Source organism: Dasypus novemcinctus, chromosome 2, assembly GCF_030445035.2.
Source record: "Dasypus novemcinctus isolate mDasNov1 chromosome 2, mDasNov1.1.hap2, whole genome shotgun sequence".
NCBI classification, from domain to species: Eukaryota; Metazoa; Chordata; class Mammalia; order Cingulata; family Dasypodidae; genus Dasypus; species Dasypus novemcinctus.
Window position 1 is genome coordinate 6,982,726 of NC_080674.1, and position 19,470 is coordinate 7,002,195.

The 19,470-nt window shown below is 43.0% G+C and overlaps 1 protein-coding gene across 2 annotated transcripts in view; it reads right to left on the bottom strand.

The window, feature by feature from the left end:
* SDHA (succinate dehydrogenase complex flavoprotein subunit A) overlaps positions 1-19,470 on the bottom strand; it is a 35,635-nt gene that overhangs the window by 14,099 nt on the left and 2,066 nt on the right. Inside the window, exons 2-8 of one of the 2 annotated variants that reach the window (XM_058306629.2) lie at positions 8,814-8,903; positions 7,614-7,775; positions 5,917-6,060; positions 5,473-5,637; positions 4,216-4,364; positions 2,827-2,951; positions 433-601 (exon numbers count right to left, since the gene is read on the bottom strand). In XM_058306629.2, coding sequence (XP_058162612.1) covers positions 433-601; positions 2,827-2,951; positions 4,216-4,364; positions 5,473-5,637; positions 5,917-6,060; positions 7,614-7,775; positions 8,814-8,903 — 1,004 coding nt within the window. The remainder of the gene's footprint in view (positions 1-432; positions 602-2,826; positions 2,952-4,215; positions 4,365-5,472; positions 5,638-5,916; positions 6,061-7,613; positions 7,776-8,813; positions 8,904-19,470) is intronic. The other variant, XM_058306634.1, reaches the window with a different exon arrangement.

The window sequence follows — 19,470 nt, forward strand, 5'->3', positions numbered from 1 at the left end:
AATAAATTACTGGCCTAACTCAAAAAAAAAAAAAAAGCAGGATGACATCTGGGGCTCGTACGCAAACTTCAGGTTAGGGTGTGTGTGTGACTTTCCCTGTCCATGTTGCCCCCAAATGTCTGTCTCTCTCTCACATATACACTTCCACAAGCTTGAGAAAAAATTTCCATCTAACTGGTTAAAATTCTCTAAACAGAGGCCTTTAGAAAAGCATCACAAACTAGTAGACACCGGTCTGAGGGTCCCTGCAGAGGCAGCCGTGTGTACCTGTACACACAGGTAGGGGCTGGGGTGGGAGCTGAGAACCACAAAGCAGCAACACCTGCTGGGATGTCAGAATGTAGAAGGGAACAATAGCTACCAAACAGCTGAGAAAAGGAAGGGAGGCTATGTGTATGTGCCCAGACATCTGCAGAGAAAATCTGCACAAACCTTCCTTCACGGATTTCCACAGTCATGGAACGTGATACGACGTCTCTGGACGCCAGATCCTTTGCAACTGGAGCGTATCTTTCCATAAACCTTTCGCCTTGACTGTTAATAAGAATGCCCCCTTCTCCACGGCACCCTTCCGTAATAAGACAGCCAACGCCATAAATGCCTGCAAAAAGCCCAAGTAAATAAACACTTGTAACCAACTACTGCTGTCTCTATTTCAAAGACACAATATTTCCAGGATATGTTTGGGGATAGAGGAAAAGGGTATGAAAAAGGCATCATAGTAAAAACATAATAAGAAAGACAAAGCAAAAGATTAGAATAGTAGGAAATTTTGAAAACAAAAACCCTGATGGGGCTCACAGGGAGGAGTGGCACCAACCACAAGAAGAGCGGCCAGGACGAGCCAGCACTGCTCACAAACGGGTCTCAAACTTCTAAACACAAGCACGTGTCAAACATCTCAAATGTTACTTTAACTTTAATTTTTCAATGTTCTTTTGCACTATGAAATTGTGGAGACTACTTTAGATATGAAGGACAGCTTGGAAAATTCCTATCAAAAGTAACCAAGATAACAACAATTATCGTTACTGCTTACCTGTCCTTGCTATGTACAATTCTAACTGATGCACATATATTAACACTCACCCCCATGTCCACAGAACCACCCCCAGTGCACTAGTTTGTCCAGGCACACAGGAGGACAGAGTCCAAGAGCAGGCGGGCAGCCAAGGCCCCTCTGTGCACTCTGACAGTTCTGCGTCTCGGTGAGAGGAGGACAGGGAGCACCAGGCTCTTGGATGTGGGTGAAGGAGACCAAAGCAATTTACTATCAGTTTGAAAGCAAAAACTTTCATTACTATACCAAAAGTGCCTTACTTTAAAACAGGAATGAATGTTCTTGCATTTTATCTGCCTGTCAATTGTCCTAATTTCACTGGCATTTTTTTTAGCAGCTTGTTTCTCAAACATTGAAGAGGAAGTATAAGAAAGGTGGTGCTAAACTAGAGGGAATTCACAAGTCTCAATGAGATTTTATTGAATAAAAATAGTAATAAAAAATACAATGAATATAGTTTTTATTTTTTTCAAAATTTTCATCCCTGCCATTCCAGAAGGAACACACCGACAGAGCAAAGTGCCCTGGTTCTTAAGCTTGGCAGCTCCCATGGACTCTCCTCAGTTGAAAGACCAGCAAAGAAAAGAGCAACAGGGAAAGAAGTATGTTTCTTCAGAGTCTCTTGCTCTCCCTCTTCTGAACTCACTTCAGGCATCGTAAACACGCAGGATTTACTCTCTAAGGTCCAGGGCTGATGCTAGACGGCCAACCTGGGGAGAAGCAGGGGCTTCCCCTGGTGTCCTTCTAGACCCCAGTCCACTGAGCATTGGGCCATGCGACCCTCTCCAATAGCCCCACCCAATAGGCCCAGGATGCCTTCAGCCCACCAGCTCCATACAGCCTCATCTTCTTGACCCCTCCTCCTCATGTATGTCTAACCCTCACCTTTGTGTGTGGATATTTTCCTATACTACCATGACAACTCAAATTCTTTAACACCCTCGTTCTGAACCACCCGCTGGCTTTTCTGGGTGCCGTGGTCTCTCTGCCGGTCCTCTGGACTCCACTGCAGCACGTGGCAAGGCCTTTGGCCTCCAGCCTCTGTGAGGCTCCTGGCTTTCCAGGGCTTTGGCAGCCACGCCCCTTGCTCTCCTTCACCTCTGAGCCTCTCTTCCTCTGTTGAACCTTAGAAGCCAGTGATCCTGAGGCCTCTGGCTCTTCTCGCCCTTTTACTACCTCCGGGTGACAAGTCCCGCCCCTCACAATATCCCACGTAAGTACATTCAACCGTTTTTTATTTTGTTGAGTCGTGCCCCTGGGAAGCACCCTTGTCCCCTATGGTGGTGACCAGCACCGTCCTTTGTCAGTCGTCCAGCAGGCTGAGCCTCCGTGGCCATGCCTTCTTCCTGCCTCACAGCTCCGCCTCCCGCCTGGCTGCTGCCGAGTGGCACGAGATCCTACAGGCCAGGCTTCTGGTCAAGTTTCCCACTCTGGCTCTCTCCTATCTGTTCCTTTTTCCTCCATGCCCCTGCTGGCACCTTCAGTAAACAAGGACTGAGGCCCACTCAGGGCAGGGCCCTGGGAGCACAGGAGCCAACGAGAGGGAGCCCCTGCCCTGGAGCTGAGCCGGGAGGGAGGGACTTTCAACAGTTATCTCCTCACAACCCGGGAGGACCACTTTGAGGCAATCAGAAGAATCTCCTTAAGGACACGACAAGTGAGGATCTGAGAGATGAGAAACAAGATAGAAACCGTAGAGAAACAGATTACTATCAAGTGCTAAAAAACGCAAATTAGCCTGATTCCCTTAAGTAGTCATTTCCTACCTGTGGGGTGGAACTGAACAAACTCCAAGTCCTGGCAGGGAAGTCCTGCCCTCGTGACCATGGCCGTCCCGTCTCCGGTGCAGGTGTGGGCAGACGTGCAGCTGAAGTAGGTGCGCCCGTAGCCCCTGGAAGACAAGAGCGGCCACGTCAGGGCCTCCTTCCCAGTGGCACCCAGACAGGACGGTGCACAAGGACTTGCTGTCTGCACCTGCACGCACCCTGGGAGCAACGAGCCCGGGGAGCACTGGGAGCCTGGGAGCCAGGGTGCTGAGAGGGACGCTCATTTGAATTTCAGTGTTTCATACAGTTTGATAAACATGTATTACTTTTATAATGAAACTGAAAAAATGTTTTTGCATTTATTTCAAAGAAGAGTTAAAACAGGCTGAGTATATAGATTAAATCTACTTACACTTATCCCTTCCACATGCAACTTTCCCCATCGCGACTTTGATATATTGTGGGTCGGCATAAGAAATTAAACACCAGGGTGGGTGGGAGGGGGCAGCGAACAATGATCCCTCTAGGTGCCCAGAGAGGAGGGTGATGGAGAGGAACGGGGAAGAGAGGGGTATGCAGAGGCAAGGCCCAGCCTCTGGGCAAGGGGGGGTGGATTCCAGAAAGACAATGGGGAGTGGGAGAGGAGGGGAAGGGGGTGGCAACCGAGCCAGGTAACTGAGCCTGGGAGGGCAGAAGAACAGCCCCCGTGGTGGGGCAGGAATGAAGAGGGGCCCAGAGAAGGGCACTTTTGAGACAACAGAAATAAGTCTAAGCAAGGGGGGCCACGGGGGAGGGCGCTTAGCGGCTAGTCCATCAGTGAGATTAGCCACCCGTGGGCAGGGCCTGACAGAAGGGATCAACCCTCTACTTCCAGGGAACTCCTGGATGTGGAGGCGCTGGACAAAGTTCCTGGTTCTCAACAGTAGAAGAAAAAATTCAGACTTCCTCTCTGGTAAGAAGGGAGGGCCAAAAAAATTTTACATGTGTTTTCCGAGTGGCGGGGCACAGGCCCTGAACCCCGCGATGCAGAAGGGGTAACGTGTTTTCATGGTATGCTCTAACAGCACTCCTCCTCCTGCCATCAACGTAAGCACAGTGTCAACTAAAGCAAAGGAAAAGAACGCCCCATGACTCCCGGCCACGGCTTCCTCAAGCGAGGATGAAGAAAAGGTACAGGCCTCGAGGAGGGGAAGACACCAGTCTGTGCACTTCTGCCCACCTCCAGCGTGGGTGGGATCGCTGTCCCCCTCGCAGCTGAGGCACCTTCTTGGCTAAGTTCACAGCTGCGTCTTAACTACCAAACCCTAACACCTCAATTCTTATTAGAATAAGAAACTCTGAAATCAAGCGTTTCACTGAATTCACTTTATAAAGAAACAAAGTTCCTACCCAGTAGCAACAACAGTGTTCTTTGCTCTTATGCGGTGTATGGACCCATCTTCTATGCACAGAGCGATAACACCACGGCATTCCCCATTTTCCATCAGAAGATCCAAGGCAAAATATTCCACAAAATAGCTGGTATCATATCTGAGAGACTGAAAAAAAAACCTACATCTCAAATAATTGCATTTAGAGTAAGTATTAAACCAACATTTAACATGATAGTGTTCACCTGCATGAGTTAGAGAACTTGACCTAATATGGTTAACAAAGGACTAGATAAATCCAGGGAGAACAGTGGAGTTTGAGAATGGAGTCACAGAATGTGACACACCCACAAGGGTGCTGATGATGCGCAATGGCAGGAAAAAGAAAGGCATGATATTTTCAGCAGTACCAAAATGCATAAAAAGAACATAAACCCATGGCGATGCATGCTGGAGATAAGAATAGAGCAGGTTTTGAACCCTGTGTTCTGGCAATCATATCATATTTCCTACAATTCAGAGGTGTTCGCTCAGCAGTGCTTGGCCTTGGGGTCTTTGGTGACAGGCTCCCCAGGGGCTGGCACATGGCACTGAAGTCCCCAACCAACTCCAGAGCCAAAGTCTGTGGACCATGGGGTCACAATTGGCCTGTGCTATCATGTAGGCAGCTGCTACTTAAACAGTTAAAGTACAGTAAAATAAAACCGACTCTCCAGGCCCTCACACCTGGAGGGCCTAGCCACGTGGGGCAGACAGCTGCCACACTGGATAGTGCTGGTCAGACTGGGTCTGACAGGCCCTCTTTTAGCCAAGGGCCTTTCCTGGGGTGCTGGGCCAGTTCCACACATGCACACAACCTCCCTGGAGGCAGGTCCTGGCACACACCTGTCAAAGCACTCCTGGCACGGAAGCCAGTCACGGGCATCCTGACACTTGTAAATTAAGGAAATGCACCCATTTATTGGAAAACGAGAGTTAGAATAGTAACATCCACGCCAAAGTTGGCTGATTGCCCAGTGACGACTGCTCCACAAGACCTATTCCAGTTTTAAAAGCTAAGCCTCGGGTAACATTTGCTCTCATCTTATACTTTCAGTATGACTAATCGTAAGATTCAAACATGCTACATAATGAATATCAATCTAATTTTCCAAAGTGGATAAAAGAAACAAAATGCTGCTTTTAAGACAGCTTTTCACTCATATTAATAATTAAGGTACACTTCCTGAGTCGGGCCCACGGGCCCCATCATGAACATGCACCAACGCCGCCTCACCCTTCCATACAGGGTGTGTAACAGGGAGTGGCCAGTCCGGTCAGCCACGCAACAGCACCGATGGGCCTGCCCTCCTTTCCCAAACTTGAGGCTCTGCCCACCAAAGGCTCGCTGATAAATCTTCCCATCTTCAGTTCTGCTAAATGGCATGCCAAAGTTTTCTAGCTGTGAAACAAACAAACAAAACTATTACTCAATGGAGCAAGAGATGTGTGGCTAATTTACACTGAACAACTTTAACACAGACTTGCAAACCCAAAACTGATATATTCTGTTTACATGAAAATGTTGACACTTTAGAAGAGAGGAAGATTTCCTTGTTAAATGAACTGAACTGACACTAGAAAAAAATTTCTTGTTACATCATTATGATTTTTTTTGCCTGATCAAATCTAGGACAGCCTTAATTTTTATCTAGGACTTTTTAAAAAATTAGTATGTCACCTCGATCACTGAGGCAGGTGCTTGCTCCGTCATGTAATGGATTGCGTCCTGATCTCCCAGCCAATCCGATCCCTTCACAGTGTCGTAGAAATGCCACTTCCAGCTGTCCTCCTCCATGTTCCCCAGCGCGGCATTGATTCCTCCCTGAAAACAGAGCACTCCTTACACGGCACGGGTGACAGGCCCGTCCCAGTTTTCCACGTCCATCTCCTTGCCAATGCCCCTGCCCACCCTGACTCACACAAAGCAGGCTGCCTGTGCGGTAACTGTGCGAGACAGTCTGCCTGAACCCTGCGGGGGGACCTCCTGGCAGCGTGAGGCAGAGGCCCGAGACCCCGAAGCACGGCTCTTTGGCGGGCGAGCCGAGCGCTGTGGGCCATGTTACTTAATTCCTCAGCCCCGTCTCCTTGTCCCTCAATGGGGAAGGAGCCAAATTCCTTGAAGAGCTGTTTGGACAGCTAAGTGAGAGGTTACGAGCAAAATGCCAAGCACAGAACTACCTGGCAGAGAGAAGGTGCTCAATAACCCCCTCCATCGTTTCATGCCAAAGCACGACCCAAGGCAGTCAGGGCATTACTGAAGACCGCATGGCCACACTCCCTGATGCCCGTGCCCCCTCTCCCCTCCGCCTTCTGCCACAGAACACGGTAGTGTAGGGACAAATGGACCACTCACCCTCTTCTTCCCCAACCTCAGTTTGGAATATTTTCCTTTAGATAATCTATTTCCATAATTAAGGCACATTTTCTGTAACTTCCCTTTCTTTTTTCCAAATGTTATTCAACTGTAACTTTTCAGTCAGACCCAAGTTGGTACCCTTCACCACCTAGTGAGGCTGTGCCTCATTTCTTCATTTCAAGTGAAGACGAAGAGAGCGAGGAATGTTGAAGCAGACGCCCAATAGAAATTACAAAAGTTACTCTGCCTGTCCCTTCTCAATTCCGTCCTAGTCCTAAGCCCAAACACTATCCTGATACACCAAAATGGTAGCCAAGTACAGAAAGCTTGTTTAAAATTAGACAAGCACAATGTGCACGACAAATGCAGTCTTTCTCACCGCCACCATTAGTGAGCATCCTGCTGCAGGCGGCTGGTCTGGAGTTCCTGCAAGTGCTCTTCACAACTTCTCCAAGCCATTCCCAATTCAACCTCTTCTCAAGAAAATGCAACTTTTTCTCAAGAACAAGCATTCAAGGCAAGCTGTCATTTTGCTATTCATTTTTATTTTAGTAATACTGTATTACCTCAATACAATGTACTATTGTACAGTATTAATTAGAATTGTCTGTTTATGTCCACTTTCTCTTTAGACTATTTTCCTTTCAATAGTACATGCCATTTGTTTTTTAACTTATAAATCAAAGTAGGGGCTCAGAGAGTATTTGTGGCATGAAGTGAGCGCCTGAAGAACCTTGCTGAGCACTCGACATGCTATTTAAGCTACGGCAGTAAGGAGTTTGCCTCGTGTTGGTTCCTGGAAAGTTGGCCACCACAGACCCTGTTGTTTCTATGAGGAAATGTATTCCAAATACCGAAGAAAAGACAGCCAAATAAAATTGTGAAATACTACCTGCATTAAGCTGGGTACTACCTACAATGTGCCTAGAATGAAAGAATAAAATTACAAAGTCATTGTATATTTTCTCACCTTGCACGTCTTCTTCCCTGAAAGCAATGGTATAGTTCTTTTCTCTTACCTGTGCTGCAATAGTGTGTGACCTGGTGGGAAAGAGCTTTGTGACACATGCCGTGTTAAATCCTGCCTCAGAAAGGCCAAATGCAGCACGCAGACCTGCCCCTCCAGCGCCCACCACCACTGCATCAAATTCATGATCCACTACTGGATACTGAGTAGAAATCTGGAAAAGAAACATCCACCTGTTATCCACATATTCAACAGTAGAACTGTGGTTACAGTGAAATAGCTTGGAGAAAATTAAAGTCATGAAGTAACACGAAATAAAAGAGCATCCTGTCCTGGGACTGAGCCTCACAGCACAAAAAGGTTGAGGTATGTGGTGGGTACATTCTATATCAAAGAAGGACCAACATGCAGATCCCATCAACATTAAAGTCTGTCCTGTGGAACCAGGAAATCTACCATCAGTTGAAATGTTGAAAACTTAAAGGTACACCCTCAAAAAAATGTTTGTAAAAGCTAAACCATTAAGACCCCAATTCTGTCAATTCTGTTAACCAAAGCAAGGAATTCTGAAGGAAAACAACAATGCAAATCAAAACATAAGGTCTTTTTTCTTTTCAATGATCATTTATCTCCTTTGTGCACAAACTGCTTATAATGTAGTGTAGTCCATGTTTCTCTATCTGTGATCTGCAAGTTTTCCATGAAAATGTGCAAATGTTTTGTCCTCACCTAGGCATATCCAGTTTGTCTGGTGACCACCTGAACACTGAGGAGTACAGCTCTAGTTCAGGCCCATGCCTGTGTTCACAAGCAAGGAGGTGCAGGGCAGTAGTTACAGTAACTGCTGTGGGTTTGGGAAAAGAGAGCCTGTGATACGGTAATGCCACAGGAAGCCCACAGGACCTCATGAAGAGCTGCTTGGAAGGCTGCACAGCCCTCTTCAAGGTAGAGATTTTATCACACTGTAGTAATACTCCTCACTGGCACTTGGTTATTTTGTTGCTTCACTTGATTTACATTTAAATCTGGTTTATAGATACATTAGAGCTATAAGCAAAAAAATGTCTGTATTTATGTTTGTACAAGACTTAAGTATGATCCTAAAAATAATTTGTGCATGTACATGATGTCCAAGAGAATTCTTTCCTTAAAGAGATATGTGTATTACTTGAATATATTAGAAATTGGTATAGGTCATTACCCCGATAAACTCAGGAAAACAAATTATAATGGAAAAAAGCTACGAACTCACTGAATCTGAAATTTTAGCAGATGACCTTTTATTTCCATCAACATTGATGTGAAAACCACGTGTTCCAGTTTGGAAAGTTGCCGGCGACTGCTGAAACACAAATGTAGAGCATTAAACATCTTGAAGGAACAGAAATAATAAATAACACGAGCTGCTGGGGGGCGGAGCCCCTCCGCACACCCAGAGGCTCCGATTCACACGGGCTCAGGAATGAGGGCAGGGGCAAGGGGCAAGAACTTAGCCACACCTGAGGCCCCTTCCCCACCAGACTTGACACCAAGAAAAGCTGCCCCAGACTAAATTTGTTTCCAAAGAGGACATTCTCTGAAATCACCTTAAACTTCTGATTCAGATATTAAAATAGAAAAGCCACCCTTCCACTTTAATTGTAATTTTTTTTCGCTCCTTAGTGGAGAGTGGGAAAGAGTATATATTTCATAATGATATGTGGCAGAGCTTTGCAATCAAGGAAGCACTTTTACTGAATCTACCAACCTTTTCATACATGGAGCTCCAAACATCAGTTAGGTTTTGTGGTCCACTGGAAAAAACCAGCAGACAGTAAAACAAGAGATTTATGTTCTAGAATAGGCTCTACTGCCTTTTTTTTTTCCTTTTTTTTAGGAAGTACTCAGGATTTAAGCCAGACCTTGTATATGGGAAGCAGGTGCTCAACTACTGAGCTACGTCCAGTCCTTGGCTCTATTGCTTTTAGTGCCACTTAGTGAAGCTCCCTGCACAGTGACAAGAGGATTCCAAGCCCAGAAATGGTAAGGGTCTTGCTTCACCACTCCCCTCACCTCTTCCCAGGCTGCAGCCACTCCCTCTCTGTGGGGACCTCTCTGCCATGCCCCACATGCCCGTCTCTTTGCCTGGACACTTGCCCCTGACCTACCTGGCTAACCTCCACTAACCCCGAAGTTTGGCTTAACTGTCTTATTCTATAAACATTTATTCAACATTTGGCACCAGCTCTGGCAAAGTAAGACAGAAGAAGAAGGAGGGGTTTCTTCTAAGAGAGACTTCCAGGAAGATGGTGGACTAGAAAGACACAGGACTCTCTTCTCCAGAAAAACAGCTGAAACAGCCCAGAAAAATATCTTCTAGGGTTTAGGACACCAGGCGAAGGCTGGACACCACCCAGAGGAGAGAGGGACAAAGGAGGGAAATCGCAGGGACAGAACTGTGAGTTGAAGCCAGCGGCTGCTGCTGCAGGCACCCTCCCCCATACTTAAAGACACTTCAGAATCAGCTACAGACAAAGCGGGCTCGAGGGATCCACAGCCCCAGGAAGGGGAGAGAGGGACGAGCCTAAGGACCACCCAGCTTCTGAACCACGAATCTGGCCTGCTGTGTCCCAGGAGCCCTTCCAGGCCGGGTAGGGCTGGGCCATTGTTTGCCTTGGAGCCTGCAAGGGGCTAAAGATACAGGACCCTCCCAATCTCCTTCTCTACTAACAGGGACTGATTGTTGAGGACTCAGAGGGGAGGGGAAATACTTCCTAGCCAGGAAAAGGGAGGGGCCTGAGAACTGTCTCGGAGAAAGTTTGTATCACAAGGCTCCTCGCCTGCAGGCAGGAAGCTCTACACACTGATCCCTTCTGTGTAGCATCAAAAACACCCCGCCCAGGCACTGAAAGGAAAACTGCCAAAGAGCACCATCTGCTGGCAGACCAAGGGAGTGTACACAAGAAATTAAAAATAAGCAGGAGAGGCTTTTTCTGGCCTCTATAGCCTCCCTCCCTAAAGCCCCAGGAAGTGAGTCTACAGCCAACTACTGGGTCCAGTGGCCAGTTTTAAGCAACCAGAGGAAAATCCTAACAGTCCAGGTTAAGCCAAGAGTCAAAGAGCAGTGGCAATACACAGCCTCCTGCCTCTAAATCCTCACAAAAGAGAAAGAAATTGAGCATCTGAGTAACTACATCCTAATCAGATGCCTAGACATCAGCAAAAAATCATGAGCCATAATGAGAAAACGGAAGACATGGCCCAAGGAAAAGAATATATCAAAGCCCCAGAAGAGATACAGGATTTGAGAGAACTAATCAGCAAGATATGCACAAATTTCCAAAATCAAGTTAATGAGCTGAAAGACAATATGATTACAAAGATAAATGACATCAAGATGATGCTGAGTGAGTGCAAAGAAGAATTTGAAATCCTGAAAATAAAAGTAACATCTCATGGGAATGAAAGACACAATAGGTGCGATCAAAAACACATTAGAGACAAAACAGCAGACACAAAATGACAGAAGAAAGAATAAGTGATATGAAGACAGAAGTGCTAAAACTGAAGAGAAAAAAGGACAGAGAGAGAAAAGAAGAGAAAAAAATTGAGTGGGGGCTCAGAGAGTTGAATGACAACACAAAACACAACAACATACATGCCATTTGAGCTCCAGAAGGAGAAGAGAAGGGAAAGGGGGCAGAATGATTATTTGATGAAATAATAGCTGAAAAGTTCCCAACTCTCATGAAAGAAACAAACATACAAGTCCAAGAAGCACACCATACCCTAAGGAGAATAAATCTGAATAGACCAACTCCAAGACTTATACTACTCAGAATGTCAAATGTCAAAGAGAAAGAGAAAATTCTCAGGGCAGCAAGGGAGAAGCAAACGATCACACACAAGGATGCCCAATAAGACTTAGTGCATATTTCTCTTCAGATACCATGGAGGTGAGAAGACTGTGGTATGATACAATTAGGATACTAAAAGAGAAAAACTGCCAGCCAAGAATTCTTTATCCAGTACAACTGTCCTTCAAATATGAAGGTGAGTATAGAATATGCACAAATGAACAAGAAGAGTTTACAAAAAAGAATCCAACTTTGTAGGAAATATTAAAAGAAACCTTAGAACCAAAAAGAAAAAGACAGAAGAGACAGGCTTAGAGGATAGAATAGAAAAACAAAGAGCAGAAAGGCTAAAACCAAAAGAGTAAAAAAGACAAAAATATGATATGACATATATGAAAACCAAAGAACAAAATGGTGGAAGTAAATAGTGCATTTACAGTAATATCTTTGAATGTGAATGGATTAACACCTAAATCAAAAGACACAAGGTGAAAGAATGGATTAAAAAACAAGAGCCATCCATATACTGCTCACAAGAAACTCACTTTAATCCCAGGGATACAAAACGGCTGAAAGTGAAAGGTTGGAAAAAGATACTTCACACAAATAGTAACCAAAAAAAGAGCAGAGGTAGCTATACTAATATAAAACAAAAGAGACTTTTAATGCAAAAAAGTTATAAGAGATACAGAAGGCCATTATATATTAATAAAAGGGACAATTCACCAGGAGGATGTAACAGTCATAAATATCTATGCACCTAACCAGGGTGCTCCAAAATACATGAGACAAACTCTGGGAAAACTGAAGAGAGAAACAGACATCTCTACAATAATTGTTGGGAGACTTCAACACCCCACTCACATCAAAAGATAGAACAACTAGACAGAAGATCAACAAGGAAACAGAGAATTTGAATAATATGAAAAACAAGTTAGACCTAACAGATATATACGGAATACTCCACCCAAATTCAGCGGGTTTTACATTCTTCTCAAGTACCCATGGATCTTTCTCCAGGATAGACCACATGTTAGGGTACAATGCAGCTCTCAATAAATATAAAAAGACTGAAATTAATCAAAGCACCTTCTCAGATCATAGTGGAATGAAACTGGAAATCAATAACAGCCAGGAAAAAAGTAAATTTGCAAATGCGTTGCTGAACAACACACTCCTAAATAATCAGTAGGTCAAAGAAGAAATTGCAGTGAAATCAGTAAATACATTGAGACAAATGAAAATGAGAGCACAACGTATCAAAACTTATGGGATACAGTGAAGGCAGTCATGAAAGGGAAATTTATAGTTCTTAAAGCCTATATTAAAAAAAGAAAGAGCTAAACTCAAAGATTTAACTGAACTAGAGAAACTAGAAAAAGAACAGCAAACCAATCCCAAAGCTAGCAGAAGGAAAGAAATAATAAAGATTAGATCAGAAATAAATGAAATTGCGAACAACAACAAAAAAACAATAGAGAAAATGAACAAAACCAAAAGATGGTTCTCTGAGAAGATCAATAAAGTTGACAAACCTCTAGCTAGACAAAGAAAAAGAGAGAAGATGCAAATAAACAATCAGAAATGAAAGGGGGAAAGTTATAACTGATCCCACAGAAATAAAAAGAATCCTAAGAGGATATTATGAGAAACTGTATGCCAACAAACTAGACAACCTAGATGAAATGGAAAAATTCCTAGAAATGCACAACCAACCTACACTGACACTACAAGAAACACAAGAACTTAAACCAATCACATTTAAAGAGACTGAATCCATCATCAAAAATCTCATAGCAAAGTAAAGTCCAGGACCAGATAGCTTTACAGGTGAATTCTACCAAGCATTTTGAAAAGAATTAGCACCAAATCCTGTTTAAACTCTTCCAAAAAACTGAAGTGGGGAAGTGCCTGTGGCTCAAGCAATTGGGCCCCTGTCTACCATGTAGGAGATCCAGAGTTTGATGCCCAGGACCTCCTAGTGAAGGCAAGCTGGCCCATGTGGCGAGCTGGCCCACACGGGGTACTGGCCTCGCAGAGTACTGCCCTGCGTAGGCGTGCTAGCCCACGCAGAGAGCTGGTGCAGCAAGATGACGCAACAAGAAGAGACACAGAAGAGAGACAATAAGAGATGCAGCAGAGCTGGGAGCTGAGGTGGCGCCAGAGAATGACTGCCTCTCTTCCACTCTGGAAGGTCCCAGGATTGGTTCCCAAAGCCACCCAATGAGAATACAAGCAGACACAGAAGAACACACAATGAATGGACACAGAGAGCAGACAAAAAAAAAAATGAAGAGGATGGAAAACTACCCAACACATTTTATGAAACCAACATCACCCTAATACCAAAGTCAGAGAAAGATGCAAGAAAATAAAATTAAAGGCCAACCTCTCTATATGAAAATAGATGCAAAAATTCTCAACAAAATACTTGCAAATCGAATCCAACAGTATATCAAAAGACTTAAACATCATGACCAAGTGGGATTTATTCCTGGTACGCAAGGCTGGTTCAACATAAGAAAATCAATCAATGTAATACACCATATTAACAAATTGAAGGAAAAAAAAAACATGATAATCTCAATTGACACAAAAAAGGCATTTGACAAAATCCAGCATCTTTTTTTTTTTTTAATTAAAACACTTTAAAAGATAGGAATAGCATGAAAATTCCTCAATATGATAAAAAGCATGTATGAAAAACCCACAGCCAACATCATACTCAAAGGGAAAAGGTTGAAAGCTTTCCCTCTAAGAGTGGGAACAAGACAAGGATGCCTACTGTTACCACTGGTATTCAATATTGTACTAGAAGTTCTAGCTAGGGTAATTAGACAAGAGAAAAAATTAAAGGCAGCCAAATAAGAAAAAAGGAGGTAAAAAACTCTCACTGTTTGTAGATGTTGTAGAAAATTCTGATGTATCCATGACAAAGCTACTGGAGCTAATAAATGAGTTCAGCAAAGTGGCAGGATATAAGATCATCACGCAAAAATCAGTAATGTTTTTGTACACTAGTACTGAACAATCTAAGAAGGAAATCAGGGAAAAATTCCATTTTCAATAGCAACAAAAGACTCAAATACCTAGGAATTAATTTAACTGAGTAAGTATAGGATCTATATGCAGAAAACTTCAAAACAATGCTAAAAGAAATTTTAAAAGACCTGGAAGAAAAATTATTGTGACAATGTCAATCTTACCCAAACTGATTTATAGATTCAATGCATAGCAATCAAAATCCCAACAGCTTATTTTACAGAATTAGAAAAGGCAATTACGAAATCCATTTGGAAGGGAAAGTGCACCCAAATAGCCAAAAGCATTCTAAAAAAGACGAGCAACATGGGAGGAATTTCACTGCCTGACCTTGAAACATATTACAAGGGTATAGTGTTCAAAACAGCATGGAAATGACATAAAGATAGACACATCAATCAGTGGAAAAGCAGTGAGAATCCTAAGATAAACCCTCACCTACACAGTCAACTAGTTTTTTTTTTTTTTTAAGATTTATTTTATTTATTTCTCTCTCCTTCCCCCCCTCCTCCAGTTGTCTGTTCTCTATGTCCATTTGCTGCATGTTCCTGTTTTTTTCCACTTCTGTTGTTGTCAGCGGCACAGGAATCTGTTTCTCTTTGTTGTTTCATCATTTTGCTGTGTCAGCTCTCCATGTGTGCGGCGGCATTCCTGGGCAGGCTGCACTTTCTTTCGTGCTGGGTGGCTCTCCTTACGGGGCGCACTCCTTGCGCGTGGGGCTCCCCTACGCGGGGGTATCCCTGCGTGGCAGGGCACTCCTTGAGAGTATCAGCACTGTACATGGGCCAGCTCCACACGGGTCAAGGAGGCCTGGGGTTCAACAATTGGTGCTGGGACAACTGGATATCTATAACCAAAAGAATGAAGAAGACCTCCATCTCACTCCCTATACAAGAACCACCTCAAAATGGATCAAAGACCTAAATAGAAAAGCCAGGACCATAAAACTACTAGAAGAAAATGTAGGGAAATATCTTCAAGGCCTTCTAGTAGGAGGTGGTTTCTTGGGCCTCATACCCAAAGCACATACAACAAGAGGAAAAATAGATAAACGGGACCTCCACAAAATTAAACACTTTTACACCTCACAGGACTCTGTCACAAGGGTGAAGGGGTGAAAAGGCAGCTCAACTCAATAGAATATACTTGGAAATCGCATATCTGATAAGGGTTTAATATCCAGGACATATAAAGAGATGTTACAACTCAACAATAAAAAGTCAAAAACCCAATTAAAAAATTGGCAAAAGACTTGAATAGACATTTATCCAAAGAAGAAACATAAATGGCAAAAAAACAACAACATGAAGAATGCTCAAAATCACTAATGATGGAACGGACTTTGGCCCAGTGGTTAGGGCGTCCGTCTACCATATGGGAGGTCCGCGGTTCAAACCCCGGACCTCCTTGACCCGTGTGGAGCTGGCCATGCGCAGTGCTGATGCGCGAAGGAGTGCCGTGCCACACAAGGGTGTCCCCCGCGTGGGGGAGCCCCACGCGCAAGGAGTGCGCCCGTGAGGAAAGCCGCCCAGCGTGAAAAGAAAGAGCAGCCTGCCCAGGAATGGCGCCGCCCACACTTCCCGTGCCGCTGACGACAACAGAAGCGGACAAAGAAACAAGACGCAGCAAATAGACACCAAGAACAGACAACCAGGGGAGGGGGGAAATTAAATAAAATAAATAAATCTTTAAAAAAAAAATCACTAATGAATAGGGACATGCAAAACTATAATGACATATCATTTCATACCTATCAGAATGGCCACTGTTAAAAAGACAGAACTACAAGAATTGGAGAGGCTGTGGAGAGATAGGAACACTTATTTACTGTTGGTGGGAATGTAGAATGGTACAGCCACTGTGAAGGACTGTTTGGCAGTTTCTAAAGAAGTTGAATATAGACTTGCCACATGATCGTACAATACCACTATTGGGTATATATCCAAAAGAACTAAGAGCAGTGACACAAACAGACATCTGCACATAGATTTTCATAGTGCATTATTCACAACTGCCAAAAGCTGGAAACAACCCAGGTGTCCATCAACAGATGAATGGATAAGCAAACTGGTATATTCACATGATGGATATTATACAGCTGTAAGAAGAAATGAAGTTGTAAACCATATGATAACATGGATGAACCTGGAGGACATTATGTTGAACAATGCAAGTCAGACACAAAAGGACAAATACTGTATGACTGCGTTACTATGGACCAAATACATTGTGTAACATATTGTATGATTTAAAAAAAAAGTATATGTATCCAGGACATTTAATTGAGAAATGTATGTTTTAATTCAACTGTATTTTCTTTTTAGTTTTTAATTGTTTATATTTCAATTATTATAAGTACAAAATAAAAAAATTTTAAAAATAAACATTTACTCAAGAAAACTTGGTATTAATGAAATCACAGTCCAGAGTAAGATGAGTCAACATTTGGCACATGCAAAGCACTGGTCAGTCACTATGGGATAATTTTCTCCGTTTTTGGAAGACCACTGATCAAGGGAAGACTCTTAGAAATATATAGTTCTAGGAAGTAAAGAGTTCAGCAATGGTGGAGGGGATAGGAGAGATGCCTTCAAGTATTCTACAACTGGCAAGAGACATTATTTTGTGGAGCAAACTGCTAGGAAAGAACAAGTGGGTATTATAGGGAGGAGGATTTTGGCAAAACAGGAAATGATCTCTAAATGGAGCAATTTTCCTTAGAAGGTAAAACTCTCAGGTTGGGCTGGGGGTGCTGGGCCATTTGACTGCCCGTGAGGAATGCCACAGATGGGCTCCTTCTAACTCTGAGACCGAGTGATTCTGCTTAGTTTAACAGCTCCAATTACAAAGTAGTCTCTTAGAATTTTAAATTCTAAAACCTGAACTTCATTTTTATTGACATAAGCCAATTCAATGGTTTTTTCAGAACAGGACTAAAAAAGAACAAAGATTTTCTACCTTAGTATAATTTTTAAAGTGGTCATAAACATTAGTAACCACAATAGCATAAAAGTAGAGATGACTGAAGTTGGAGGAAAAGTAAAAAGGGCAGAGATGCTAATATCCTCATTTAGCAAAATGGGAAACCTTGTCTAATAAAATGCCTAAGTCACGAACAAGAAATTAATTTGTGGGTGCGGATGTGGCTCAAGCAGTTGAGTGCCCGCCTCCTAAATGGGAGGTCCTGGATTCAGTTTCTGGTGCCTCTAAAGAAAATGAGCAAAACAACAAGCAAACAAACAAACAAAGGAGACAACTGGGGCGGGGGGAGGAAATTAATTTGTAAGTACAATATTTAAAAAGGCAAAAGGAACCGATACAAGACAAAAAATAATTACGTAACTATTGGGAGGCCAGAGAAAGGGGAAGTAGGATGATTCAGGTGAACAAGTCCTCACCTGTCAGCCAGAAGTCATATCTAAAACTGCTAGGAATCATCTGCTTATCAGCTAGGGATATGGAGGGTAATACCAGTGCCGACACCATGAAACAATTCAGAACTGCTCCCACTGGGGAGCATGTTGGGGATAGGGTCTGCACCTTTTCATTTGTAAGACTGGTACTCGTTGATTTTTCTATAACTAAAAAAGTATGTTATTTTTAAAATAAGGATGTCTAAAATATAGCTTGCACAGTTACCGAGTACTGCCCTGAGCCCTAGCTCCAATGAGATGTGACTGGTTTTCATACAGACCGAATCTCACAAGGCCAAGGGGCCGAATCTGCACAGGGCATGTGGGGTCTAGACTCTTAATACCAGGTCCTAAAGTACCTTAAGAAAAATCTGAGAGGGTCTGAACTAAGATTAATATCCAGGTTATATATTAAAACTACACATAATTTCTCAAATGTCATTTAAAAATTTTTAACAGAACTAGAAAAACATCACACATGTAGAACTGAATAATACTGCCATTATAACCACAAGAAGCAAAACAAAAGATTACTGTAATGGGCTAAATATGGGCCATTAAAATATATTCAGAACTCACTAAAAGATATGGACTTGTCTATACTAGGACAATATCTTGGACACTCATGTTATAGGATTTCAAAACCCTTACCACCTAAAGTAATTATTTAACAACTATTTAAGGTCTCTGGGCTTTACTTTTCATCACTACTGAGCTACCTCAGAACCTTTACAAATTGCATCAGTGCCTTTGGCAATGAAAAAAAGCAAAATAAAAACAAAGTAAGTTTGATATTTTGAAACTTGAAAGCAGCTGTACACATGCACTGACTTGGAAACACCAAAGAATTGACCTAAATGAGATTTTAAAAAATTCTGTGGACTTCAATTATCTAAATTATCTTTATTATATACTTAACATGGAAATTTCTGAGTTGGCTGTAATAAATTTCTTTTCTTTTCCTGTTCTGATTTGTTTTTTCTCTTATTCCTTATAAATTCTTTGATTCTTCAGGAAAAAGAACCAACCTTAAACTCTGATTTATTACTTGGGAAGGGAATTAATTTCCCAAAGAAAAGCTATCTTCATCAAGATAAACACTCTTTAAACCCAAGACCATCTTTAGGGAGGCCTAACTTACAGTTCAGTTTTGCCACTTCTGTCTTGCCATCTCTTACACCTACCTAGCCCACCCGACAGTTCTAAGGAGTTAAGGAGATAATGCCATTAAGCCAAATGCTGGCAGGTAATAGCTAATTCAACTCAGGTTTTTACAAGACAGAAAAGGGCCACTTCCAAAGAAGACACCGCAAAAGGTTTATTCACTTTAACCTGTTACTGTGCTTGGAACCAGAATCCCACTTTTAGCTAGAAGCTCAGAACTCCAATTTTCTCCTCCAGCCTGGATAAAGGACAATGGTGCTTTCATTAATAAATCCACGAAGGGTTGGGGGTGGGGGGTGGGGGGTGGGGACAGGTATGGAGGGAGTCCCTAAGGTAGGGAGGGTCTTAGTCTGGAGAGTGAATGGGTGAGCACCAGTCTGGGATGAGAACACAGCATAAGGCAGCTCTTCTCCAATCACCTCCAGTTAAGACTGTATCATTCCCCTAAAATGTG